At 45.3% G+C, this 22,503-nt stretch overlaps 1 protein-coding gene across 5 annotated transcripts in view; it reads left to right on the top strand.

Moving 5' to 3' along the window:
* Positions 1–22,503, top strand: part of LOC119653756 (dystonin) — a 525,582-nt gene that overhangs the window by 4,124 nt on the left and 498,955 nt on the right. For 4 of the 5 annotated variants that reach the window (XM_038058717.1, XM_038058714.1, XM_038058716.1 and 1 more), the window contains exon 2: positions 18,888–19,679. In XM_038058717.1, coding sequence (XP_037914645.1) covers positions 19,580–19,679 — 100 coding nt within the window. In that variant the 5' untranslated portion in view covers positions 18,888–19,579. Of the gene's footprint in view, positions 1–18,480; positions 19,680–22,503 lie in introns of those variants that run through there. The other variant, XM_038058713.1, reaches the window with a different exon arrangement.

The raw sequence follows: 22,503 nt of genomic DNA, 5'->3' as shown, positions 1-22,503 counted from the left end.
TGGGGATACCCACACTGGATGCACCAGACTCCCGTTCCGTTAGCAGTAATAGGCGCAAGAAGCGTAAGATCAACACATTTGTGGTGGTCAACACATTATTGTGCTTCGCACCAGGGCTTACATCCACCCGTCCCGCGGGGATTAGGACCGAGGTGATCAAATCAGCGAGAGAGATTTCAATGAAGCTGGTCCCTCCCATAGAAATACGGACAGGAAGGATGAGGACGTATGCGTAAGTAGCAGCCTTAGTTCTGATCGCCGCCGTGGGAGTTTTCTCCAAGGATAGCAAAAAATCAAAGGGACAATTTACCATCCTCCGGAAATGCCTGTGGAAAAAAAATGCTGGAGCCTGGAACGAAGCTAAGATTTAACAATCAAGGTTTTCGCGATGGGCTTCTCCATTTTGAGTGCACGGATGAGGCTAACTTAAAGTGGCTCCAGCAGGTAATCCTGGGTTTGGGTTCTGGCGGTCGGTCCAAGTTCAATCCAGTGGACACTGAGCTGCGCAGGACAGAACATGTCGGTTACTACGGGCCCTCGAAAGAAGATAGAGGACACCATTCGCATGGTGGGTGAACAGAATCTGGGCACGGATTTTGGACACTGGAGGGTAAAATTCAGGAATGCCAGGAAGGATAAATCTACAAATGTGGAGGGTTTCAGCTTGGTATTCAAACTAGACCAAAACAGTCTGAATATGGTCAGGGGAAGTCACCATATGATGCTTCATTTTTTTCCTAGATAGATTGAAACTCAATCATCAAACTGTAAAGATGCATCTCCATTTTGAGAGCGAAAATCAATAATGGTCTTCCACTCACAATATAGAGCAAATTGTAGCACTATCAGTGCGATTTCCCACAACGGACGCGGGGAGGATAGTACATACAATGGCGGAAGCCCTGCATAGGGGTTTTCCATTACACATTACACTAAGTTTCTGCCGAAAAACATAAAGATTGGTCAAATTAACCTGCAGCATGATAAAGGCTCCTCCTATTTGTTGGCAGCGAGGCTGACAAAGCTGCAGGAGTGCCTCTACATTTTTCTGGTGCAAGAGCCATTTGTTTGATTTAATAGAATCTGTGGCATTGGATCAGTAAAAGGGGCTAGGGTCTTCTATGATGAAACATCTATGAGACCGAGAGCTTGTATTTTGATGTCTAGATGTTTAGAGACAACCATGCTGAGACAGTTCTGTTCCCAGGACTTAGTTACGGTCATCGTACAATATCAGATTAATAGCGGGAGGAAAAACATCATAGTTGCCTCCCTTTATTTACCCTATGATGCTTTGTATCCTCCACCGACGTAACAACAAAGGGATCTGGTACGCGTATGCAGAATCGAGTGGTCTCGAACTCTTAATAGGTTGCGATACGAATGCTCAACATATTTGTTTTGGGGCAGCAGCAAATGCAATCCAAGAGGAGAGAAGCTATTTGATTTCATCACTTCAGCTGGTCTTTCGTGGGACCGAGAAGAAGCGAAGTAATTGACCTAACAATATGTAGTGTTAGAGTTGAGTAGACACTGGCGGGTGCTAGACGAAGTCTCATTGTCAGATCACCGATACCTGGAATTCAATCTGACTATTGCTGGCGAACAGTCTGCAATATAAAGACGAAATCCTAGGAAAACGGACTGGAAAAAGTTCAATGAACTTCTTGACAATAAAGTTCAGCTCCCTAGGCGACTAAAAATTCCTTTGGCGCTGGAAGATGAATTGGAAACTCTTAACTACACACTTTTAGAGTGCTATGAAGATGCGTGTCCTATTTCCCGAGGCCAAAGCGGGAAAACGGTTCCTTGGTAGAACCGGGAACCATAAAAATTCAGGAAATCATCCAGGCGACTTCTGAAATGTGCTTGCAAAAACAATTAGAACGAAGACTGGTTAAACTTTCGGAATTCACAGCGTGAATATTACTGTACTGTGAGGAACTGGAAGGCGAACGAGAGACTTCAAGGCTGTGCAAACTCCTTAAAAGGGATGAGTCACCCTTAGAAAACCCGATGGTTCTTTCACGAGCTCGAGACTAGAATCAGTACAGACCCTCTTGGAAATACACTATCCGGGAGAACGGGGTAGAGTTGACGGTTCTTGTAACCACTTCAATACGCAAGTGTTGCAAAGTGAACTGGAGCGCTGCGAAAGCGGTTGTTACCTATGAAAAGGTGAGAACTTGCATACTTTCCTTTGAACATTTCAAAGCACCTTGCATGGCGGGCAGCTATCCAGCAATGCTAAAGGATCGTATGAAGCACTTAGAGCGATTGCTAAGAAATATTTTTCTAGCAAGCCTTGCTTTGGGCTGTGGTAGTCTTCATACCGTAGCCTGGGAAAGATGACTATTCTAATCCAAAGAACTTGACACAGATCAGCTTGATTTCATTCTTGCTGAAAGGTTTTGAGAAACTGGTTGAGCGCTACATTCGTGCATTCGTGGGAACGCTTTTAGGTCGCATCCACTTAATGAAAACCAACATGCTTACCAGCGTGGGAATTCCTGTGAATCTGTTCTTCATTCTTTGGTTTCAAAGATAGAAGATGCAACTCTGAAGGGTGAGTACGCGATGGCGCTGTTCGTGGACATTGAGGGGGGCGTTTGATTGAGCGCTTTTTCAAAAACTTGAAAGAGAAGGCAGACGCAATCTGCAAAAAATATTATTCTGCTTAACAACCTCAAGATCTGTTCAGCCTGTTTTGGAACGAAAGTTTGACAAATTTGGGTACGAAACGTGAAAATCTCCCCTGGATAATCCCACCACATTAATTTTGACCAGCATTTGCCATCATTGTCCCTTTGATGGTTTTATGAGATTATCCCCTGTATGCTGAAATTGATTTTTAATTGTCTACCGTTGCGTTACCAATGACAGATGATGAAGCCTAGTCAATTCCAGTCCAAGTTAACCGCAATTGCGTATCTTGGTTCGAACTGCCGAAAAAATTAAAACTAAGTCATGTCCGCAAACACAACTGAACCTTCAAATGCCAAATGAGAATTATCTATAATCAGCGGATCCCCATCAATGGTTGATGCTTTAAAAAAAGAAGGAACTGCTGTTAATCACCCAATTATTTGTTGCTCTGAATACAGCCACAAAGGATGAAAAGATTAAAACTCACCAGACGGGAGAGTTGTTCCCTAACCTAATTTTTTGTACAAAAATTAGCTTAATTGAAAAAGATTTCGTTGCCGATAATCATGAAATCTTTAATCTTCTTCATGTTGCAGAATTTTCAATCTCTATTTAGTGTAGAGAATTGCTTATAATTGGTGCTCTTTTCGTGTATCCTGAAAGTTCTTATCGGTAAAAGCTCTAAGATTATAATACATACGCATGGACTTCAACTGCTTAATGCATGCACATATGTAGTTTGTAATAGATGAACTAGAGAGGCTTCACTCCAGGCAAATCAGCAACAGATCAGATTTTCTCCCTTCGGCAAGCGATGGAAAAAGTGTTGGAATATGGACAGCAGTTGCACCATCTATTCATCGACTTTAAAGCCGTCTATGATAGCATAGCCAGGGTAAAACTGTACACGGCCATCAGAGAATTCGGTATCCCGACGAAACTAATAAGACTGACTAGGCTGATCCTGACCAATGTGGGAGACCAGATAAAAGCAGCAGGATCACTCTCAAGACCATTCGACATAAACAACGGTCTACGACAAGGGGATGCCCTATCATGCGTCCTCTTTAACCTGGCCCTGGAGAAAGTGATCCGTGATGTCGAGGTAAATGCAAGAGTTACGATCCTCTTTAAGTCCACACAACTACTGGCCTATGCTGACGATATCGACATCATGGGAAGAACCACCCGAGACGTACAAACTGCTTTCATCCAGATCGAGCAGGCGGCGATTGGTGCGAGATCTTGGGCTGCATATCAATGAAGGCAAGACAAAATATATGGTGGCAACGTCAGCACCGAAAAACAACCAACCAACAACATCAAACCGCACTGGTCAAACGGGAAGAATAAAGATAGGAGAATACAACTTTGAGATCGTTGACAATTTCTCCTATCTAGGGTTAAAAATCGCAACCGATAACAGCTACGATGATGAAATCCGCGCACAAAAACTGTTCCGCTCGAAACGTCTCACCATAGGGTCGAAGCTCTTACTATATATGATCTTGCCAGTCCTCATGTATTCCTCGGAAACTTTGGTTCTTAGCAAGAAAAATTTCGAACTCTTGGCCGCGTTCGAGAGAAGAATCCAGGTGGACCACATTGAGTAATCCGGTGAGGTTGGCGGCCAAACGTGTTCGTCCAAAAAGCCTGAAAGGACCTGTTGACATAATACGATTGTTGAGTGGACCGAATATTCCGATGTGCGGTCTTACTGAGCCATAAAGATAGGAACCCAGATCATTATTGAACGCCTTGTAACAATGACTTTTGCGGATGCCGTTTTCTGCTGGTTTTTCTTGAGAGCTGGATGGTCTTACTAAGGTTCGGTTGTGAAAATTTTCTCCTCCATGAGGAGCACCTTTTGGAAACTAATCAGTAACCAAACAAAGCATTTGATGTGATTTCTTGAGTTTTTCCGCTTTCGTCAGCGAATTATGTTTACATTCTCCAGATGAATGGACGATCTACAGTACTATAGATGGAAGAATGACCATTTCCATGCAGTACATGTTTTACCCACTTTCTCGCTAGGTTACCTGCAGCACTATCATATTTCAGGATCATTTTTATCAAGTATATATACTTGCCGTAATCTTTGCAGTTAACCATAGAGCGTCACTCATGTCGCATGAACCAAGTTTCGTCAAAACCTTAGAACCTTTGGGTGAACTGACGATAATTTCGCATGGGTGGTTTCCTATTCCACTGCCAAGGAGAACTTAGGGGCCAGTTTTGCAGCATTTATTTATTGCGATGTTGGTGACTTTTAATAGAACCTGCGTACGATCTTCCGTGCGAACCAAGTGCCCAAAAATCCAAGGCATTGTATCAGCTTACCAAACTCTAAAAATGGAGCATGAATCAACACTCTTGCTTTAATCACTCGTTGGATTTCAGAATTTTTCTCTTATCACAAAATTGAGAATACGCAAATCAATATGTATTAACGAAATTCCCTTTAAATCTGAAATCAAACACAAATTATTCTCCCGATCATATATTATCTACCATTATTAATCTGCAATGACGCAGTTGCCTAATCTAATTCGGTTAAGATAAACGTAAAGTTCTAATCATGCTTCCATATCTTCACTAACTACCTTGATAACGGAACAGTCATGTATTTAAAGAGATGACATACATATACAATCGCAAACAAAACAATTTTTTCTACTAGACGCTTTACGTAGGCACAGGTGCTTTGTAAATGACGTTTTGAGGAGATACAAGGGTTACTGAGCAAACCTAATCCAGAAATCGATGGAGGTAAATATTCCTACGAGTACATTGGGCAGTGACAGTACCCAATAATATTTTAGGAAGGAATATTCCGGATTCGTTATCGTATCGCAGGATTTCCGTTAGTGAATGTGATGCTACCCGTCGGAACTGGAGGACATCGCCACCAAAGATCTGATGCCTAATGCGTCCATAGGCGGGGCATTCACATAGGGAATGCTCCGTGGATTCCGCTTCCTCATTATAGGAGGAACACGTATCATCTTCAGTAATTCCTGCTTTTCGACAGGATAAACTTTGCGGTATGCATGTTCGATTCTGGCAGGAATAGTTTGGTATGTCGAGAGGTAGACTCCGGCTCTAGAACCCTCTTCTGTTTTTGAGTCATCGGTGTAGAAGACTTCCGTATATCCCGCCACGCATTCCTCTGGTACTTCCCAGTTCTCTCTACGCTTCAGGGTAACTTCATATCTTCTACCAAACAGATGTATGTGGACACGAGAATCGGAAGGCATTATAAGAACTGGATTTAGTACTCCCAGTAACTCTTCCAATGCTCTGTTTCCCCATAGATCTAGTCGAATTAGTCTATGAGCTGCTCTCATTACAGTGCTTTGAATAAATATATCCAAGAGCTGCCAATTGAGTAGTGCATTTAGAGCTGTGCCGGATGTAGTGCTCATGGCATCAGTGATACGCAGACACACAGTTCTTTGCAATGCGGTTAGTTTACGGTAAAAACCTTTTTGTCTCGCCTTAACCAACCACACTACGGATGCATAAACGAACATCGGCCTAATGATAGCAACGTATATCCACATTACCACATGAGGCCTGAGTCTCCAAGTCGAGGCAAAGGTCCGTCTGCACAGCCCATAAGCTGTGAAAGCTCGTTTCATACTTACCTTTACATGTTTGTTCCAAAGAAGTTTTTTATCTAGAGTGACTACCAGATATTTCATTTCTTCGGAGAGTTGAAGGGTAGTACCCCTCATCTCAGGGAGGCAAAGTCCATCCAGTTTTCTCATTTTTGTGAATAATAGCATTGTGGTTTTATTTGGATTAACTGACCGACCATGTCTGAGGCACCAGCTGCCTATCAAATCAACAGCACGATGTATATTCCTACACACCGTTCCAAGATCCCGATCCAACAGCAAGCGCAGCCATGTCATCAGTATAAGCTTGAGCGTGTATTGGCAAATTTTGCAGTTCGCATAGTATTGAATTGATCAGCATACTCCACAGAAGTGGCGAAAACACACCTCCTTGCGGGCAGCCCTTCGTTGCTTCTGCAGTCAGGTAGCGATCGACACCGACCTCAGCGCACAGCAATCTCTGCGTTAGCATAGCATGGATCCACTTAATTAAAACATCATAAACACCATGCACTCTGGCGGCATCACAAAGTTTTTAAAAAGGCGCACAGTCAAAAGCCCCTTCAATGTCCACGAACATCCCCATGGCGTACTCACCATTCAAAGTTGCATCCTCTACTTTTGTGACCAAAGAGCGAAGAGCCGACTCACAGGACTTTCCACGCTGGTAAACATGTTGGTTTTCATTAAGTGGGTGCGTCCTAAGTGCGTTTCCACGAATGTGACGCTCCACCAGTCCCTCGAAACGTTTCAGCAAGAATGAAATCAAGCTGATCTGTTTGAAGTTCTTTGGATTAGAACAGTCATCTTTCCCAGGTTTCGGTATGAAGACTACCTTAACCTTTTGCCAAGAGGAAGGCACGTAGCCCAGAGCAAGACATCCTCGAAAAATATTTCTTAGATGTTGCTCTAAGTGCTTCGTACCCTCCTTTAGCATTGCCGGATAGATGCCATCCATGCCAGGTGCTTTGAAATGTTCAAAGGACAGTATGGCAGCTGTCATTCATTAGTAACAACCGCTTTCACAATGTTACAGTTCCCCTTGCAGCACTTGCGTGTTGAAGGGGTTGCAAGAACCGTCAACTCTCCTGCCACTTCTCTCACCCGTTCTCCCGCGTGGTGTACTTCCAAGAAGGTCTGTACTGAATTCAGTCTGAAGCTCGTGAAATTACCGTCGGGCTTTCTAAGAGAGTACAACTTGACCGACTCATCCCTTTTAAGGACGCTGCATAGCCTTAAACTCTCTCTTTCGATCAGAGTGAAATTATGCGATGTTTCCAACGATTAATTAATTGAAGTAATAAAAACTTGTTGTTGTCCAGCAATGGAAGTTTCTCCTACGCGGAGATACTGAAAAATGTCAAAGCTGACCCCGACCTAAAAGATCTAGGCGGAAATGTCAGCAAGATTCGAAGGACCCAAAAGAGTGATCTCATATTTGAGCTGAAAAAAAAGCAGCCTGGGGAAAACTGATGGCTTTCGAACTCAGATTAAGAACTCACTTGGAAAGAATGTCACAGTACCCACCCAAAAACATGAGGTCTATATACAGTGCAAGGATCTCGATGAAGTGACATCCAAAGAAAAAATTGGCACTGCCTTGATGGAACAGTTCAAGTTGGAGGAACTTGCCGAAGAGTCCATTGTGAGTTTGCGGGTTTTCCGCATGGCAGTACTCAAACGGCCACATTGCGGTTACCAGTGGACGCAGCGCAGAGGTTATTGGCAGCCGGGAAGGTTCAATTCGGATGGGTTGTTTGCCGTCTGAGAGAGTAAATTTCTCTAAAGAGGTGCTTCAAGTGCCCCGCGTTTGGTCATTTCGCGAAGGTATGCACCAGCGGCATTGATCGGTCCGATCGATGCAGAAGGTGTGGGGAGAAAGGCCATATTGCCAAAGCGTACAATAGGGACCCCAAATGCTTATTATGCGAAGGAACTAAGGGATGGCATTACCGGCATATTGCCGGAAGTGGTAAATGCCCGGAATTTAAGAAGGCGCTAACTGCAATGAAAAAATGAGGTTTATTCAAATAAACCTCAATCATTGTAGGGTCGCTCAAGATTTACTCGAGTAGACCATCTACGAATCCGAGGTGGAAATTGTCATCATTAACGAACCCTGTACAAACCGTCACGGTGGCGTATGGGTTACAGACTCGACTGGTGGAGCGGCGATATGGGCATGTGGTCGACAAGCCACACAGACATACAGCGGCTTTGTGTGGGCGAAAATAAACGGGGTATATGTGTACAGCTGTTATGCCCCACCAAGCCAGACACTGCCCGAATTCGGGGAAATGCTTGACAGTCTTGTTCTCGACGCAAGGGGTCCTAGTCCAAGGGTGATTGCTGGTGACTTCAATGTTTGGGCCCGTGAGTGAGTGAGAGTGAGAGCAGAGAGACAAATGTAAGGGGCCGCAGTCTATTAGATGCTTTCGCACGGTTGGATATCATTCTGGCCAACGAAGGATATGTAAACACCTTCCAGAAAGGAGGGTCTGCCCCAATCGTAGACCTAACTTTTGTCAGCCCTGCACTGGCACGTGATATGTCCTGGTGCGTCAGCAAGCACTACACCCACAGCGATCACCAGGCAATCTTCTTTGGGCTATGGGTGGAGGCACCGGGCAGAGGACCATCATGCTCGAAACTGAGAAAGATGTCAGGCTGGTCTGCTAAAGCTCTCGATGAACAGACCTTCATAGAGGTGTGGTTAGACCAACCTAGTAAAGCAGGCACCTCAACGGAAAGAGCTGTCCATGTGGCCCAATGCATCGCGTCCATGCCTAGGAGGTGCTCATTCCCCAGTAGAAGACCAAACTACTGGTGGAATACTGAACTGACCAGCCTTCGATCAGCCTGTCACCGAGCCAGAAGAGCGGCTCAGAGGGCGGTAGTCAGAACGACTAAAGGCAAAAAGAGCACGCCCCTAAAGAAGCCTGCAAAACCCTCAAACTCGCCATCCAACGGAGCAAGAGAGAAAGTTTTAAGGAGCTCTGTTCGGAAGCGGACGTAAACCCGTGGGGCAGCGCCTATAGAATCGTGATGGGGCGATTCAGAGGCCGATCACCTCCGCAGATTACGTGCCCTTCACTCTTGTTAAAAATTATCCAGGGGCTATTCCCACAGCAAGAGGAGGGCATAGACAGCTTCCAGCAACCTCGGAACGACACTGCAATACCGCCAGTCACCAGTGACGAGCTGCTGGAGATCTGCGCTAGGATAGGAGATAACAAAGCTCCGACTGAGTTCTTAATTCAAATTTGCAAATCATCCCCAAGTGAGTGGGTTTCATCCTTGTTGATTACATGATATGTCCTCTAGTTCCCTCCCTCTCTTCTCGATTCTGTGCTATTTGATTATTAACCCTTATGCAAAGAGCCTTTAGACGAAGTCTAGAAGAATATTCTCTACCCCCAAAGGTCTACGTATCAAGGAAATCACCGCCCAACTAAATGCTTTCTAAACTTTGCACTCGGCAGCGTAATTAAAATCTATCTCCGTAATAAATATCGGATCAATCACGTTGGCAAAACACCAACATTTTGCCGCCACTATTAACGCCACAGCATTCAATCAGTCACATGTTAGTACTTTGATAATAATTAGCAGTCGCAGTGATATAGGTTATTTTTAACTTTGTCTTGAATGCGACGGCATTGTAAGGACGTTCAGCAGCATGTCAAGGCTGAATAAAGATTAGATAGCGAAAAAAGAATGAAAACAATTTCAGATTTTCAATTTTATATTCATTCACTTTGTATATTTTTAACTGCATTGTAGTTATTCGGGATTGACAAAAATAGGCACGTTTTTTAAGGAACGTTTTCCACATGTTGCCACTTTCGATCACGCTGCTCCCAGGGCAGAGGTGAGGTAGCGTCTGATGAGTTACCTTTGCCCTCAGCGAAACCGTTAGTCCTTTCTTTCTGTTTAGTATTAACTGACAAAATAGATAGGTGCTGAGAGATAAAATATAAAAGATTTCACCTGCAATAGTAAATTTTGTAGATAAACTTTCCAATTATGATTTTGTTTGCCTTGTTCTATAAGTTCAATGAGCGCGGTGAAGGATCATAAAATGATAAAGCGTTTACTTTTTATTCTGATAAGTTTTCTTATCTATTTATTGTATTTATTAATTCCAGAAACTGAGAAATCTGGGTATTGTATTTTAATGGTATTATTGGTACCTGTTCACATGTTGTTTGGTGGCGAAGTAGGGGTAGTGGCGATTGGGTGGAGTTCAGAGACGTCCTCAAGAAGTAGTTTTGTGATGTACTACCAAATATGGACTTTGGGGAGCGATTACGTGTTAAAATACAGTGACCAAATGAATCCTCCGATGATTACCATGGAAACATTAGAAAGATGGTTGGGCGTCAGGATCACCTGCCATGAAAAGTCAGTTTCTAGAAAACATTATCCCCGTAATACATCAAGTCCTTCCGACATGCAAACTGGCATCTGGTCGCTGTTCCCGGCGTTGCTTTTCGGAGTTAAACACTGGAATGTTGGCAAGGCTAAACCTGAGATCGGTACTTCCGAAAACATTTGGGTCTGAGTTATTTGCAGTGTTGGGACTGAAGTCAACGTGGGTAAGGATGTGAGGACTGCTTACAAAAGTGGATTTTCGTTGCAATGAATGCTTTTAAAAGCACAGGGCTGAGAATGAATGACCCAACCTAAAAAATGTGCGAATCTAGAAAACGATGGAAGATAGGGGAATTTCGTTGAAAGTTGTATAACGTAGAACTTTATTTGAGTTTTTCAATTGATGTTGATGTTAACATTCCTACTGACCGATATGTTTGGAGCTGGACATTTCGGACGATGCCTTTCGGAACGTAAAGTTGAGGGTCAACTGTCAGTGGTAGAAGAGGAATTTACTTCGTAGGGTGTAGGTCGGATATCAGCTGACTTATTTTAGTTGTGGGTGACCTGAGTCAGATCTTAAGCAACGTTTGTGAATTACGTACAAATGGAACTGTCGTGCAGAAATCTACAAAACCTCATGTTGCAAACAACGAGCTTTCACATCGGACTTTCGTAATATACTAATACGCAGAATGGTTCTGGTGCCCAAATTCATGACGATCCCCAACCTCCTTGATTAACCTCAGACAATGAAACATTACGTGAGCTGAATTTGTAAGTGTAGCGATGAATTCAGGACATTTGGAGATTCACCAAATACAAGTCGTGAAGATGGAAGTGGAAGGCCACACAGTGTTGTCGGTGCTACAAGACGCTGGCATGCTATGATGCCCAGTTGGTGCCTCCGAAATGACGAATGCTTCCTATCTACAGGCGGAGCATTGAAGATAGCGTAGTGTCTACTAATGGTGATATCAAATTTGATGTTGACAGCGCTGATTTGTCCCGCCTTCTCCTCAGCGAATCGCTCGGGCTACGGAAAGTGGCGTCCCTGAGGCGTCCGAGTAAGTAGCTTTGATCTCTTACCAGCCACTATACATGCACGCTAGGTAAGGCTGCTAGGTTTTCCGGGAATTCGAAGGACTCCTAGACGGTATTTCCTGTTATAAGCTGAAATGGACAGTAACAGAAGACGCGTGAAAGGAAGAGACAACCGTACTTCCCGCTGAGAACATTTTATAAGCCAAACGACTGGGGGAAAGGGCGGAAAGGAGAAGACGCATATGAAGGGGATTTCATCCAGGTAGTCCCCAGGGCAAAAAGAAAAAACAGAAGCAAAAGACAAAAAACAACCTGGTCCAGAATGGTGGAGCAACAAAGGAAAGGGCAAGGAAACGAAGGATGACTGAATCGCCAATTCTACTCGTTTCGCCGACGGAAGACGAGAATTTTATAGAAGTCCTCAGCGAGCTGCGCTATAAGATTAAATCCTGAGGCAGTAGAGCAGAAGTGCCTTCCCTACGGAAAACGAAGAGTGACGGAGTCCTCATTGAATTAGATCCCAGGAGAACCGGTTAGGGCATGTTTTGTGATGCGGTCAAAGGGCTACTGGCAGAGAAGGCTCTGGTTTCTAGCCTATGTGCTCTTTAGAAATCCCAAATGTTGACGGCCTTACCTACAACTAATGCCCGTGTAGATATCACCTGTGCGAATTGTTAAAGACTAAAACGTGAGGAAACCTCTTGACAATGGGAAAATCAGAATTAGTTGGATGTTATGTACGAAGCTGCTTAGAGTACGTGCACACGTCTACAATCTACTGTAGATGCAGGCAAGTAGGAAACAAAGTGAAGATTTGCAACCAAAAAGAGAGTTCCGTTCTCTTTAGACATTGTTACTCCTTTTATGAGATTGTTGCATATACCGTGGGATCGAAGCGGTATTCAGTCCAGCACAACTCTTGTGTGGGTAAAAGCATCGAGCAGTATTGGAACAACAACTCAGTCTCATAGCATTTCGATTTATCAGGTTCCGTTGCAATTTGGTTCCGTGACGGCGCCTAACTTCGGATTCGGACCCAAGGCCGGGGGATGCGTTTTAAGCGTCCATCCAACACCGAATGCGACAATACCGAACTTTTACTTTGCTTCCGGTATGGAAGAGCGGACCCTGGTAGCTTTGATTTTAATTCCAGGGGACTTGAATATGGTTTGCTACATCTAGACTGCAGGGGGCAACGGATCCTCGAAATGATGGCGAGAACGGGGCTTATAGTTTTAGATACCGCATCTACACAATTTTCCGGCACTCATGCCGCGAAATAAACATTTTTGACGTAATCTTCCCGTCGAAATCACTGGTGTCGTTGGCCCTTCTGGATTTCTGGAAGCCTTCTCGACTAGCAACCACCAACACGTTCGAAGTGGTGGGCGTACACCAGCCCGGCGCTCTCCCACAAGCCCCGCCGTTTAGCACATGTTTGAATGACCGGGTAGAGGGATGCACGAGAATGACAGAGAGCAGATCAGCTTTCAAAATTCCGCAGCGCTATAAGTAGAAGCAAAGCTTGTTTCTGGTAGGAACTAATTGACGAGGCGAAGGGGAAACCATGGGAACTCGGTTATTAATTGGTTATCCGAAAAGTTGGCGTTCTGCAAAACAAATACGAATACGCATTATTCAGTATGCATTCACTTCTGGCTGATGTCAACAGTGTCGAAGGCGCCATCATCCGAATCTACTCCTTGGTACATTCAACGTTTGCCTAAAGGTGAACTTTTTTCGTTGTCGCTGGAAGGTGACGAGGTTGGCGCAAGGCAGATCAACGTGCAGATCAACTGCTGTGCGACTGCATCGTCGACCTATGTAACTGATTCCGTCTTCAGTGTCCGATTATTCTACGTTTAATTTATCTGCGTTGACACAACAATATCCTATCATATGTATTCTAGAAACCTGGGCTGATAATAAAATAGTAAACTCTGAGCTCTCCGACGAGTATTCTATTTTACGCTGTGTCAAGGACCGGGCTGCATCACTGTAGAATCCTAATGCTACTTTCCTCACCTTTGGAAAGAGGACCTCAAAAACAGAGATCCTAACGGTGGACTACCGCTCTATTTCACTTCTCTCCTTTTGTTTTGACAGGTAGGTCAACGACTGGTTGACAGTTGATTCAGGTGTTATCATAGCGAACGAGCGATTTGACGTTGTGAATTGCCAACCTACTATGTCTAACCTTCTTGACTTTATCAAATTCCAAATTCCTGTTTTAATTCACAGCAGAAAGTGTCCGTCATTTATACGGATTTTTCTAAAGCCTTTGATTGCATCCCAAGATTATGCCGGTTCTACAACGTCCTACAGCTTGATTTCTTTGACTCTATCTCTCTTCAGCGTAATTTGTGGGCTAGCATCCCTTGCTATGGAAACGTCATCCATGTCTCGGATGAGGACGGACTTGTCAGTAACAATCTTTGGCTTATGTAATAATAATAATAATCGTTGGCGCAACAATCCATATTGGATCAGGGCCTTGAAGTGTGTTAGAGCACTTCATTCAAGACCGTAACGGTACACTAGGAGGCAATGTGGTCAGCATTGCGCTCGCCCGAGATTATTACCCTGATTTGACTCAGGTACTCATTCACAGCTGAGTCGACTGGTATCCGACGTCAAATCACGATGCAAATTCCACTGCCACCAGTGAGATTTGAACCGCGACCTTCCGTATGACAGCCTAGTGCTCTAACCACTGAGCTATCCGGACACATCCGGGCTTATGTGCTCCTCGATAATGTCATCAGGGGCCACCAAAGTACTCATCTTCTCCAACTTGAGCGTAGTTTCAGCATTATAGGCTGATTATTGTGCTTTCGTTCCAAAAGAGATCATCGTCTAATGGTGGTTTACCTTTGCTTTCGCGTTGCGTCCTTCAGTTCTCGTAGTGTTGGAGTGTGCGCCATGACGAAAAAAATATTCCGCTGGTCAAGAAAGCGGAAGTTACGCAATGATCTCAGAATCGTTTACAGCATCACTAATAAATTTGCATATGGTTGCAAATCTCTTGATCGTCCCACCCCGGCGTCAACCGTCAACTTCTCATTCACAATAATGAGCGGCTTAAAAGGTGAAAGGAGCACTTAATTACGGTTCTAAAAACATATCACATCCGGTGAAGTCCTGCCGCTCGTGTATAATGGCTTGCAGCGGTAACGTGCGGATATGGACTGCTCTTTCAAATAGAAGCAAAAGCACCTTGGCTATCAATGCATTTAAATTAAGTAAAGTGGCAAGACTTGACCGTCTTGCCGCAGGGCTATTTGTCTGCTGTTAACCAAAGTAGTCCTGGCATGGAGAGAGGGGTAGAGTAGGTGAATGCATTTACGCACAGAGTGTTGGACTCCCTCAACAATATGTCTTCGGAGTGCTAGCTAAACACCTCCTCCTCATTAGAGTCTTAGCCTGGAACCATTTGTCACATTATTTCGGGCGAACCCCCGATTTATCCCGCCTTACGGAACCATCAAATCAAAGAATTCCTTTCACCGATGGGAGATGAGAGGAGGAAGGTAACTAGTAGTTTAAGTAACCCCCTGCCATCCGGCGTCACAATCGGTCGAGTGTAATGCACAACAGGACTCCATTTGTCGGCGCTCCTCAGCATCTCCTCAACAATGTTGTCTCGAGAGAGATACCCTGTGTTTAAATAGAGCTGCTGACGAATCCCATCCCACCTTCCACAAGAGAAAGGTCCACAGCTCCATTGCTAAACACACAATCAGGAGATGGTGCTTTTCTAATATTGTGCAGGAAAGATTTAAAACTTCCACGTGCACTTAAGAACTGGGTAAGGAAATAATTAGCCTCACCATGCTACCAATTTATCCACCCACCTAAGTTACCAATGAGCTGCGCAGTCCATCTGCCTCTAGTTTCAATTTTCCAAGACAATTGCCACTTATCTAGGGTGTGTTTCCATTCTTTACAAGCCACTACCTGCCATGTCTCTTCTCCTTTGCGATTGTATATAGCTTTACGCTCCTTAGCAAGAAGGGCAACGGGGGTGATGAAGACGGTAACTCGAGGTTGTCTTTCCCTTTGCTGATCAGCGCAAGTCCCGCCATTTTCTAGTGAGAAGGGAAAATGATCCCTTTCAGGCCAGGGTTGGATGCGCCGAGCAGTAAGTCTGGCTGATGTTGGAACACAAGTTTGTACTATATATCTCTGCTGGGATGCCATCGGGTCCTGGCGCCTGGCTCTTCCAACTTTTTTATATAGTGCGGTCCATCTGTTCGACCTTAAGTGAACAGGGTTTCAACAGAGCCCCGATTTGTCGGGTTACCAGTTTGTGCTCGAGTCTCCACGGATCCCCATTCACCGCATCCACCAGATCATCCCACTAGCGAACTTTGCTCCTGTTTACTGCGCTGCAGTCTGGGTGAGGCATACCCCATTCAAGTGCTCTGGAATTGAAGTTACCCCCGTCGAAAGTCCGGCATCATCTCATTCGGCGTTATACCTATAGACACTGAAAAACATCGAATCCAAACAAAGCAATTTTTTCGGCCTTTGGTAAGAACCTCCAGGTGGGTGCGCTCCTGAACGCAGATGGCAGCGGTACCTGATATTAGCGAACTGCGGTAGCAAGTCATGAGCGTTTGCACTCCGGTGCATATTGATTTGTAGGATGTAAATCATGTTGGCTGCGTTCTAGCTTTTTCCAGTTCTGCTCTGAAGACTGCGCAGTTTGCGCAACGTTCTCATCAGACGCGCCACGGTCCCTGCATAGGATGCAATTCTCTTTTTCTTTGCAGGTGTTCGCTTTATGATCTGCCTGACCGCATTTGCTGTATCTTACCCTTCTGTCAACTCCCCGACAGGTTGCAGACATGTGCTCCTAATTCAAACATCTGCAACATTTTGATGGAGTGGCCCGGATTTTTATTTCTGTGAGGCAGTCAAGGTCTGGAATTTCCAGAGGGCGCGTGGGTTCCTGGCTAGAAACGAAAACTTTCTCTCTGAGAAGTCCCTTGATTGCTTCACTGAACGTACCTTTATTTACTGTTCTTGGGCCTTATTCGACTAGGACTCCACCACTCTTCATTTTTCGAATGGAAGACACTTTTGTTCCGCTATCTTCGGGCTTGATCTTGTAACGGATTTCGCTGAGGGCTTCTGCAAAGGTCTCGCCTTCCGTTGACTTAATAAGCAGAGCTCGCGGTGTAGTCTTCTTTCGTCACAAACCTTTTCTTTTAGTGCGTCATTCTTCGTATCCGCCTTAATTTTAAGCAGAAATTTTTCTGATGACGCAGCGTGTTGTTGCTTTTGTCCCTCTCCGTCTTCTTCTTTTGTCCCCTGGAGAGTACTTGAGTGAAGTTTTCGTCAGATGCCCCTTTCTTCTTTCGTTTTTGACACAGTTGGCTCTGCAACGGGCTATCTGCGTTCCGTTTAGCGCTCGAGGTGTTCTCAACGGGAAGCGCATTTTCTGTTGCTCTCCATGTCTGCAGGTGGTACAAAATTTTCTCCAGGAGTTCCTCCAACTCCATCAGTCCGTTTTTACGCCTTTGCTTACCTTTTTTTTGGAGGAACGTCAGAGGCCGTATGTGCTTCACAGCTGCCGCGCATTTTTTGACAAGACTTTCTTCTTCAGTTTTCGCCAGAGTAGTGGATAGCGCCCCCACCCGGTTATATTCAAAACTATCTGGTGAGTGTAAGCAGTTTCCACTGCGTCTCTTTCCGCAACTATAGGACTGCATGGTACTGTCTTGGTTGCCGTTTCCTTCGCCGGTGCTCCATCACTTTGCGAGTCTTCTTCTCTGTTTGCGCATCCCGATGTGTCGCAGGAACTGGGGTGAGCGACACATTTTCGTGCTGCGTACAAACGCAGCCAACTCAGTCTCCATTCCCATTCATTCGTATTGTGCAGGATTATAAACAGCTGTGCAACGCCAGGTGCTCGCAACCACGTGGCCGCACACGAATCCACTGCGTCACATACGCGGTACTAACACCTGAGTAAATGCGTGAAATTGTTCAAGGGCAAGTGATCTAAGAACGTCGAACATGTGCAATGCTTTTTTCCACCATAAAAGTTTAAGCACTGCGCCGGTAAAAGAAATTTCATGTATGTAGTCTTCTTGTTGTGGACCCCGCCTAGTAACCTCTTGAGATGATCCCCTAGAATGAAAATATTCTGAAAAATTCAACAAACATTTCAATTCTCTAAAAACGGGAGCGGTTTCCAGTTATTAATGAAAACAAACACATGCGACCCCCGCAAACAAGCTCGACAAATACTCAATCCAACAATAACAAATCACCGGTTCGCCTACGAAACGCCGGCCCAAAACAAATCCCACGATTGCATTTGCCTTTCCAATTTGTCGTTGAAAGTACATGACCTCCTCAACACGAACGCTGCACTCCAGTCGCTTTCAACTTACATTCAACAAGAACTGCAGTTTCAATTCCAGAGAGTTGGTTCCGTTCCAAGAGCGGAAGGGTCGACTTTTCGCAGCTTCCCGCTCTCCGTACTCCGCCAGTGGGCAAAAACCGGTTGTGAGTGTGTTCACGCTGTCATTCAACTTTCCTCTCCTTACTGACTACGGGAACCGTTTGTTTGCCTGACAGCCGCCGACCGGCATGAAAGTGCATTGCACGCCGCGGAGACGTTCAGTCAACATGAAAACAACATTCAAAACAGAGACAGTGATAAAGGCGCGAGGGCGACGGATTGAAGAGAACTCGGCCGTCTTTCAGGGGCACGAAAACTGTGCGACGCGTCACATGGCGCATTGATAAACCGGCGTTCAACGTCGACGGAGGGTCAGAGTGAGTGTGGTCGCCGCTGTTTTGTCGATTTTTTCTCGTTGATCCAAAATTACCTTCGGACGAGAAGTGTTTTCATTGCTTTGAGCGTTTTCCTGTGTTGCGACGGTGCTAATTGGATTAGAAACGAAATACGAATTTTGTCTTGTGGTTTGCTGCTAACGCCGTCGTTTGCCAAGTTCCAAACGTGTGAGTCGTGTTTAGTGGCCCGCAGAAATCGAAGCCTCGCAAGAGTCGCGAGGACGAAATCGAATCCTTTCCGTCGTCTTCGTTGGGTGTAGAAGTTTTGTGCTGAAGTGCTGAGATTTTCCTTTTCCTTGCCGAAACGAAATTAGTTAGGAAAACGAGGGTGGCGCAGAGGCGCCTGACCTCAATCAGCTGAATAACCTCTAAGTCTCCTTTTGGTTGCAGGACCTTAATCCCACAGCCAACAGGGGAGTCGTGCCCTAACATCGGACGAGTGTTGGTGCAGCGCAAGGACTACGTATTGAAGGGAATCGAGTGCTGCTGTCATCGACCGCGGCATCTCGCCTGCACCCCTCCGCCTCGCGCACCACCCCAGCTGTGGCGAGAACCAATGCAGTGCATTTCCTAGGGGCGGAAATGCTTTGTTCAGGGATAGTAACAACAAAGTGGAAAACTTGTGTTTGAAGTGAATTGGACCCGATCGGGTGGCAAGTGTTCTTATTTTAGCCCCATTTGTTTATGATTGTTCCTTTCAACCCTTGGTGCAAGTGTTTGCCTGTCAACGAGTGGATAAGTGCAATTCATAGCAGAGAAATCAAAAGAAGTGAAGATCCCTTCCCCGAATCAGTGCAGTCTTAAGTTCCTCGTTCGCCTGCAACGAAAATTCAATATTTCCTGGGGACGGATGGGATGCGACGAGAAGTGAGTGAAGTGCTGCCTCCATTCGAATTTGGCTCGTAAATGAGAGGATTGCAATGTCTTACGTTAGCAGACAATTGTTTTGGATTATTAAGTGAAAACTTCTTATATTGCATCGGAACGAGCAGTCAGCGGAGAAGTGGCAGGTGAAGACGACGGCAAAAGGTGAATAAACGTGGTAACCGGAGTAACGACAACGCCAACCACGTTCAGCGGCGATGATGATGGATCGGGAAAGCCTGAGCGAGTGGGCTAAAGATAAGCCGCTCAGCATTCTTCAACTGGATCCGGCCGATCGGGCGGTCTTGAGAATTGCAGGTAAGGCTCCAGCTTGTGTTTCTTTCAGAAGATTAATTGTGTCTTGTCGCCGCTATCTGCGGTTCTTAATAGCTCAAGATTGCGATAGGAAAATGCTCGAGATGTTGGCAAGTTTGGGTTAGAGATTAGTTTGTTTGCGCCCATCGCTTAGAGAACGGTGGAATAAAGTGCAGTAGCTTGGAAACGTCTCGAGCTAATGACGGCACTTCATATTCACGTTGCAGCCTGAAGAAGCGAAAAACACAGGAAACTTGCCGCCACTTGTAGTCCAATAAACGTCTTCAGAGTTCATCAATGGCATGCAGACTTGCTTCATGACCTTTGTCCCAGACTGGAAAAACAGAAGTTACCTTTTCGGTTACAGTATTTTGTCAATTATGTCGCTGATACCGTATTTCCGAAACCAGTAGTTCCACCGAACAAAGGACGAATTCTCCCACAAGTGAAGAGGAAAACTGGTTCCCGAAATATGGCGCCGGCAATGGGAATGGTATTTGTTATCTTGTAAAGGAAACTTCTTTTGCTTTTCCAGTCTTGCTATTGTAATGTAATACTCAATTATTAATTATTTCATATCTTAGTCAGAGTAGTTTGTCGAGCTTCACGATATACATATGTAGGCATGGCTGCCAGGAATAACTCCGCAGCTTATTGAGCAGGAAGATCCAAATATAGCTAACTAAATTCATATTTCGGTGATCAACGCGTTCAGCAATACTCTTTGGATTTACCTCAGCAAAAAGCAAATTCGCTCCTTTCTGTTCTACAAGTTCCATTCCTTAAAAAGCCGAGCTATTGTTCTATCACAGGAACAACTGGATGTGTAGCTTCGACATTGCAAGCAAGAATAATTTTTGGGTCACCGGGCAACAACAGCTAGCCAACAGGAGATGCGAATGGATGCGAAAAAATCTAGAATTTGTGTATTCGCGTGGAATTTCGTTTTCGTGGCAGTCTTGACGAGTTTTCCAGTTTTCGGTAGGTTTTAGTTTTATCGCATATTTGTTTTCTGCTAACGTACATAATGTTAGGAGGCGATTTACGAGGCATGTAACGTAACATTAAAATTGCTGCAGAAGATGGAAAGGAGCCGTTTTGGGAGTAGGGTAGGTGAATGCGTTTACGCACAGAATGTTGGACTCCCGAAACAGTACGCTGTCGGACTACCAACTAAATACCTCCCTGTCATCAGACAACTAGCCTGGAACCGTTTGATACATTACTTTGGGTTAGCCCTCCCGCTCTCTCGGCTTTGGGAGCTTTCAAGTCAGGGATTCGCTTTCAACGGGAGGGGAGGGGAGGAAGGCAGTTGCTAGTTCAGGGAACCCCTTACTATCAATTTTTTTCAAAATAAGAAAAGCCCGAGCATAATGCGCAACACGATTCCACCTGTCAGCGCTCTTCAGCATCTCTCTGACAATGTTGTGTGGAGAGAGCTCCTCTGTGTCTGTATAAAGCTGCTGACGAAAGCCGTCCCACCTCTCGCAAGGAAAAAAGGTGTGTTCAGCGTCGTCCGCCACTCCATTGCAGAACACAAAATCAGGAGATCGCGCATTCCCAATCCTGTGCAGGTGAGACTGACAACCCCATGCCCGATTCAGCACAAGTCTAAATTGTCGATAAGATGCGAAGTTCATCTGTCTCTTGGCTCATTTTGCCAAGAGAGTTGCCACTCGGTAAGGGTGCGTTGACGCTCTTCACGGGCAACCACCTCTTTTAAGTTCTCGCCCTTACGGCGGTAGATAGCTTTGCGCTCCTTGGCAACATTCGCCATTAGCCGACTCAAGGCTGCGACACTAGTTATAGCCCTTTCCGCAGCTGCTTTGATTTGGTCAAAGAAGCTCATCTTCGAGTCAACCGTTAAACCAAGGTATTTAACCGCTGGTTTTGGCTCTATAGTCAATTCGCCGATCGATATGGGACGCAGGGTCGGGATTCTCCTTCTGGTCAAGGTGGCTACTTAGGTTTTTTTCAGCGCAAGGCTGAAACCGTGAGCAGTCATCCATCCGCTTACCCGTCGAATCAATATGCTAGATCTGCTTTGGGCCTATTTAATAGTGCGTCCGGCAAGAAGTGCCGCAGCGTCGTCTGCATAATCGACCAGGCGCGACTCTTTGGGCATATTGAGTATCAGCAGACTATCGTAGGAAGCGTTTCAAAGGTCCGGCCCTAGGATGGATCCCTGTGCTACTCCCGACATGATTTCCAACCTCCTCTGACCTTCTAGCATCTCATAGAGCAGGGAGTGGTCTTTCAAATAATCCCTCAATATCCGCAAGAGATAGCTTGGCACGTGGAATGAGTTTTCTAATGTGTCTAGTATATTTGTCCATCTTACGGAAGACATTTCTGACATCAAGCGTTATGAGGAGCACTATCCGTCGAGATCGGCGGCTGTGTGCCTCGGCTCGATGAACCGCATCTACGACCTCCATAATAGCATCCACTGTGGATCTCCCTGTTCTGAACCCGAACTGCCTTGGGGATAAGTCCCCGGCAACGCGGATCGCTTCAGCGAGTCTACTTCTGATGACTTCCTCGAGCACTTTCCCGGCCGTGTCAAGCATATACAGCGGTCGGTATGCAGACGGGAGTTCCGGGTCTACTTTATCCATGTTGATCAGCGCGAGTCTGGCTGCTTTCCAGCGACAAGGAAAAATGCTCTCCTTCAAGCAAGCGCTGAACGCCTCAAGCAGCAAGTCTGGCGTTGGCGGAACACCAGTTTGTAAAGTTCCGGCGGGGGTGCCATCAGGACCTGGCGCCTTTTAGTTTTTCATAGTGCGAACCACTTCTTCGAGCTCTCTCATTGTGAAAAGGGGGCAAT

The sequence above is a fragment of the Hermetia illucens genome, chromosome 4 (assembly GCF_905115235.1).
Source record: "Hermetia illucens chromosome 4, iHerIll2.2.curated.20191125, whole genome shotgun sequence".
Taxonomy (NCBI): domain Eukaryota; kingdom Metazoa; phylum Arthropoda; class Insecta; order Diptera; family Stratiomyidae; genus Hermetia; species Hermetia illucens.
This window is presented reverse-complemented; position numbering and strand designations above follow the sequence as displayed.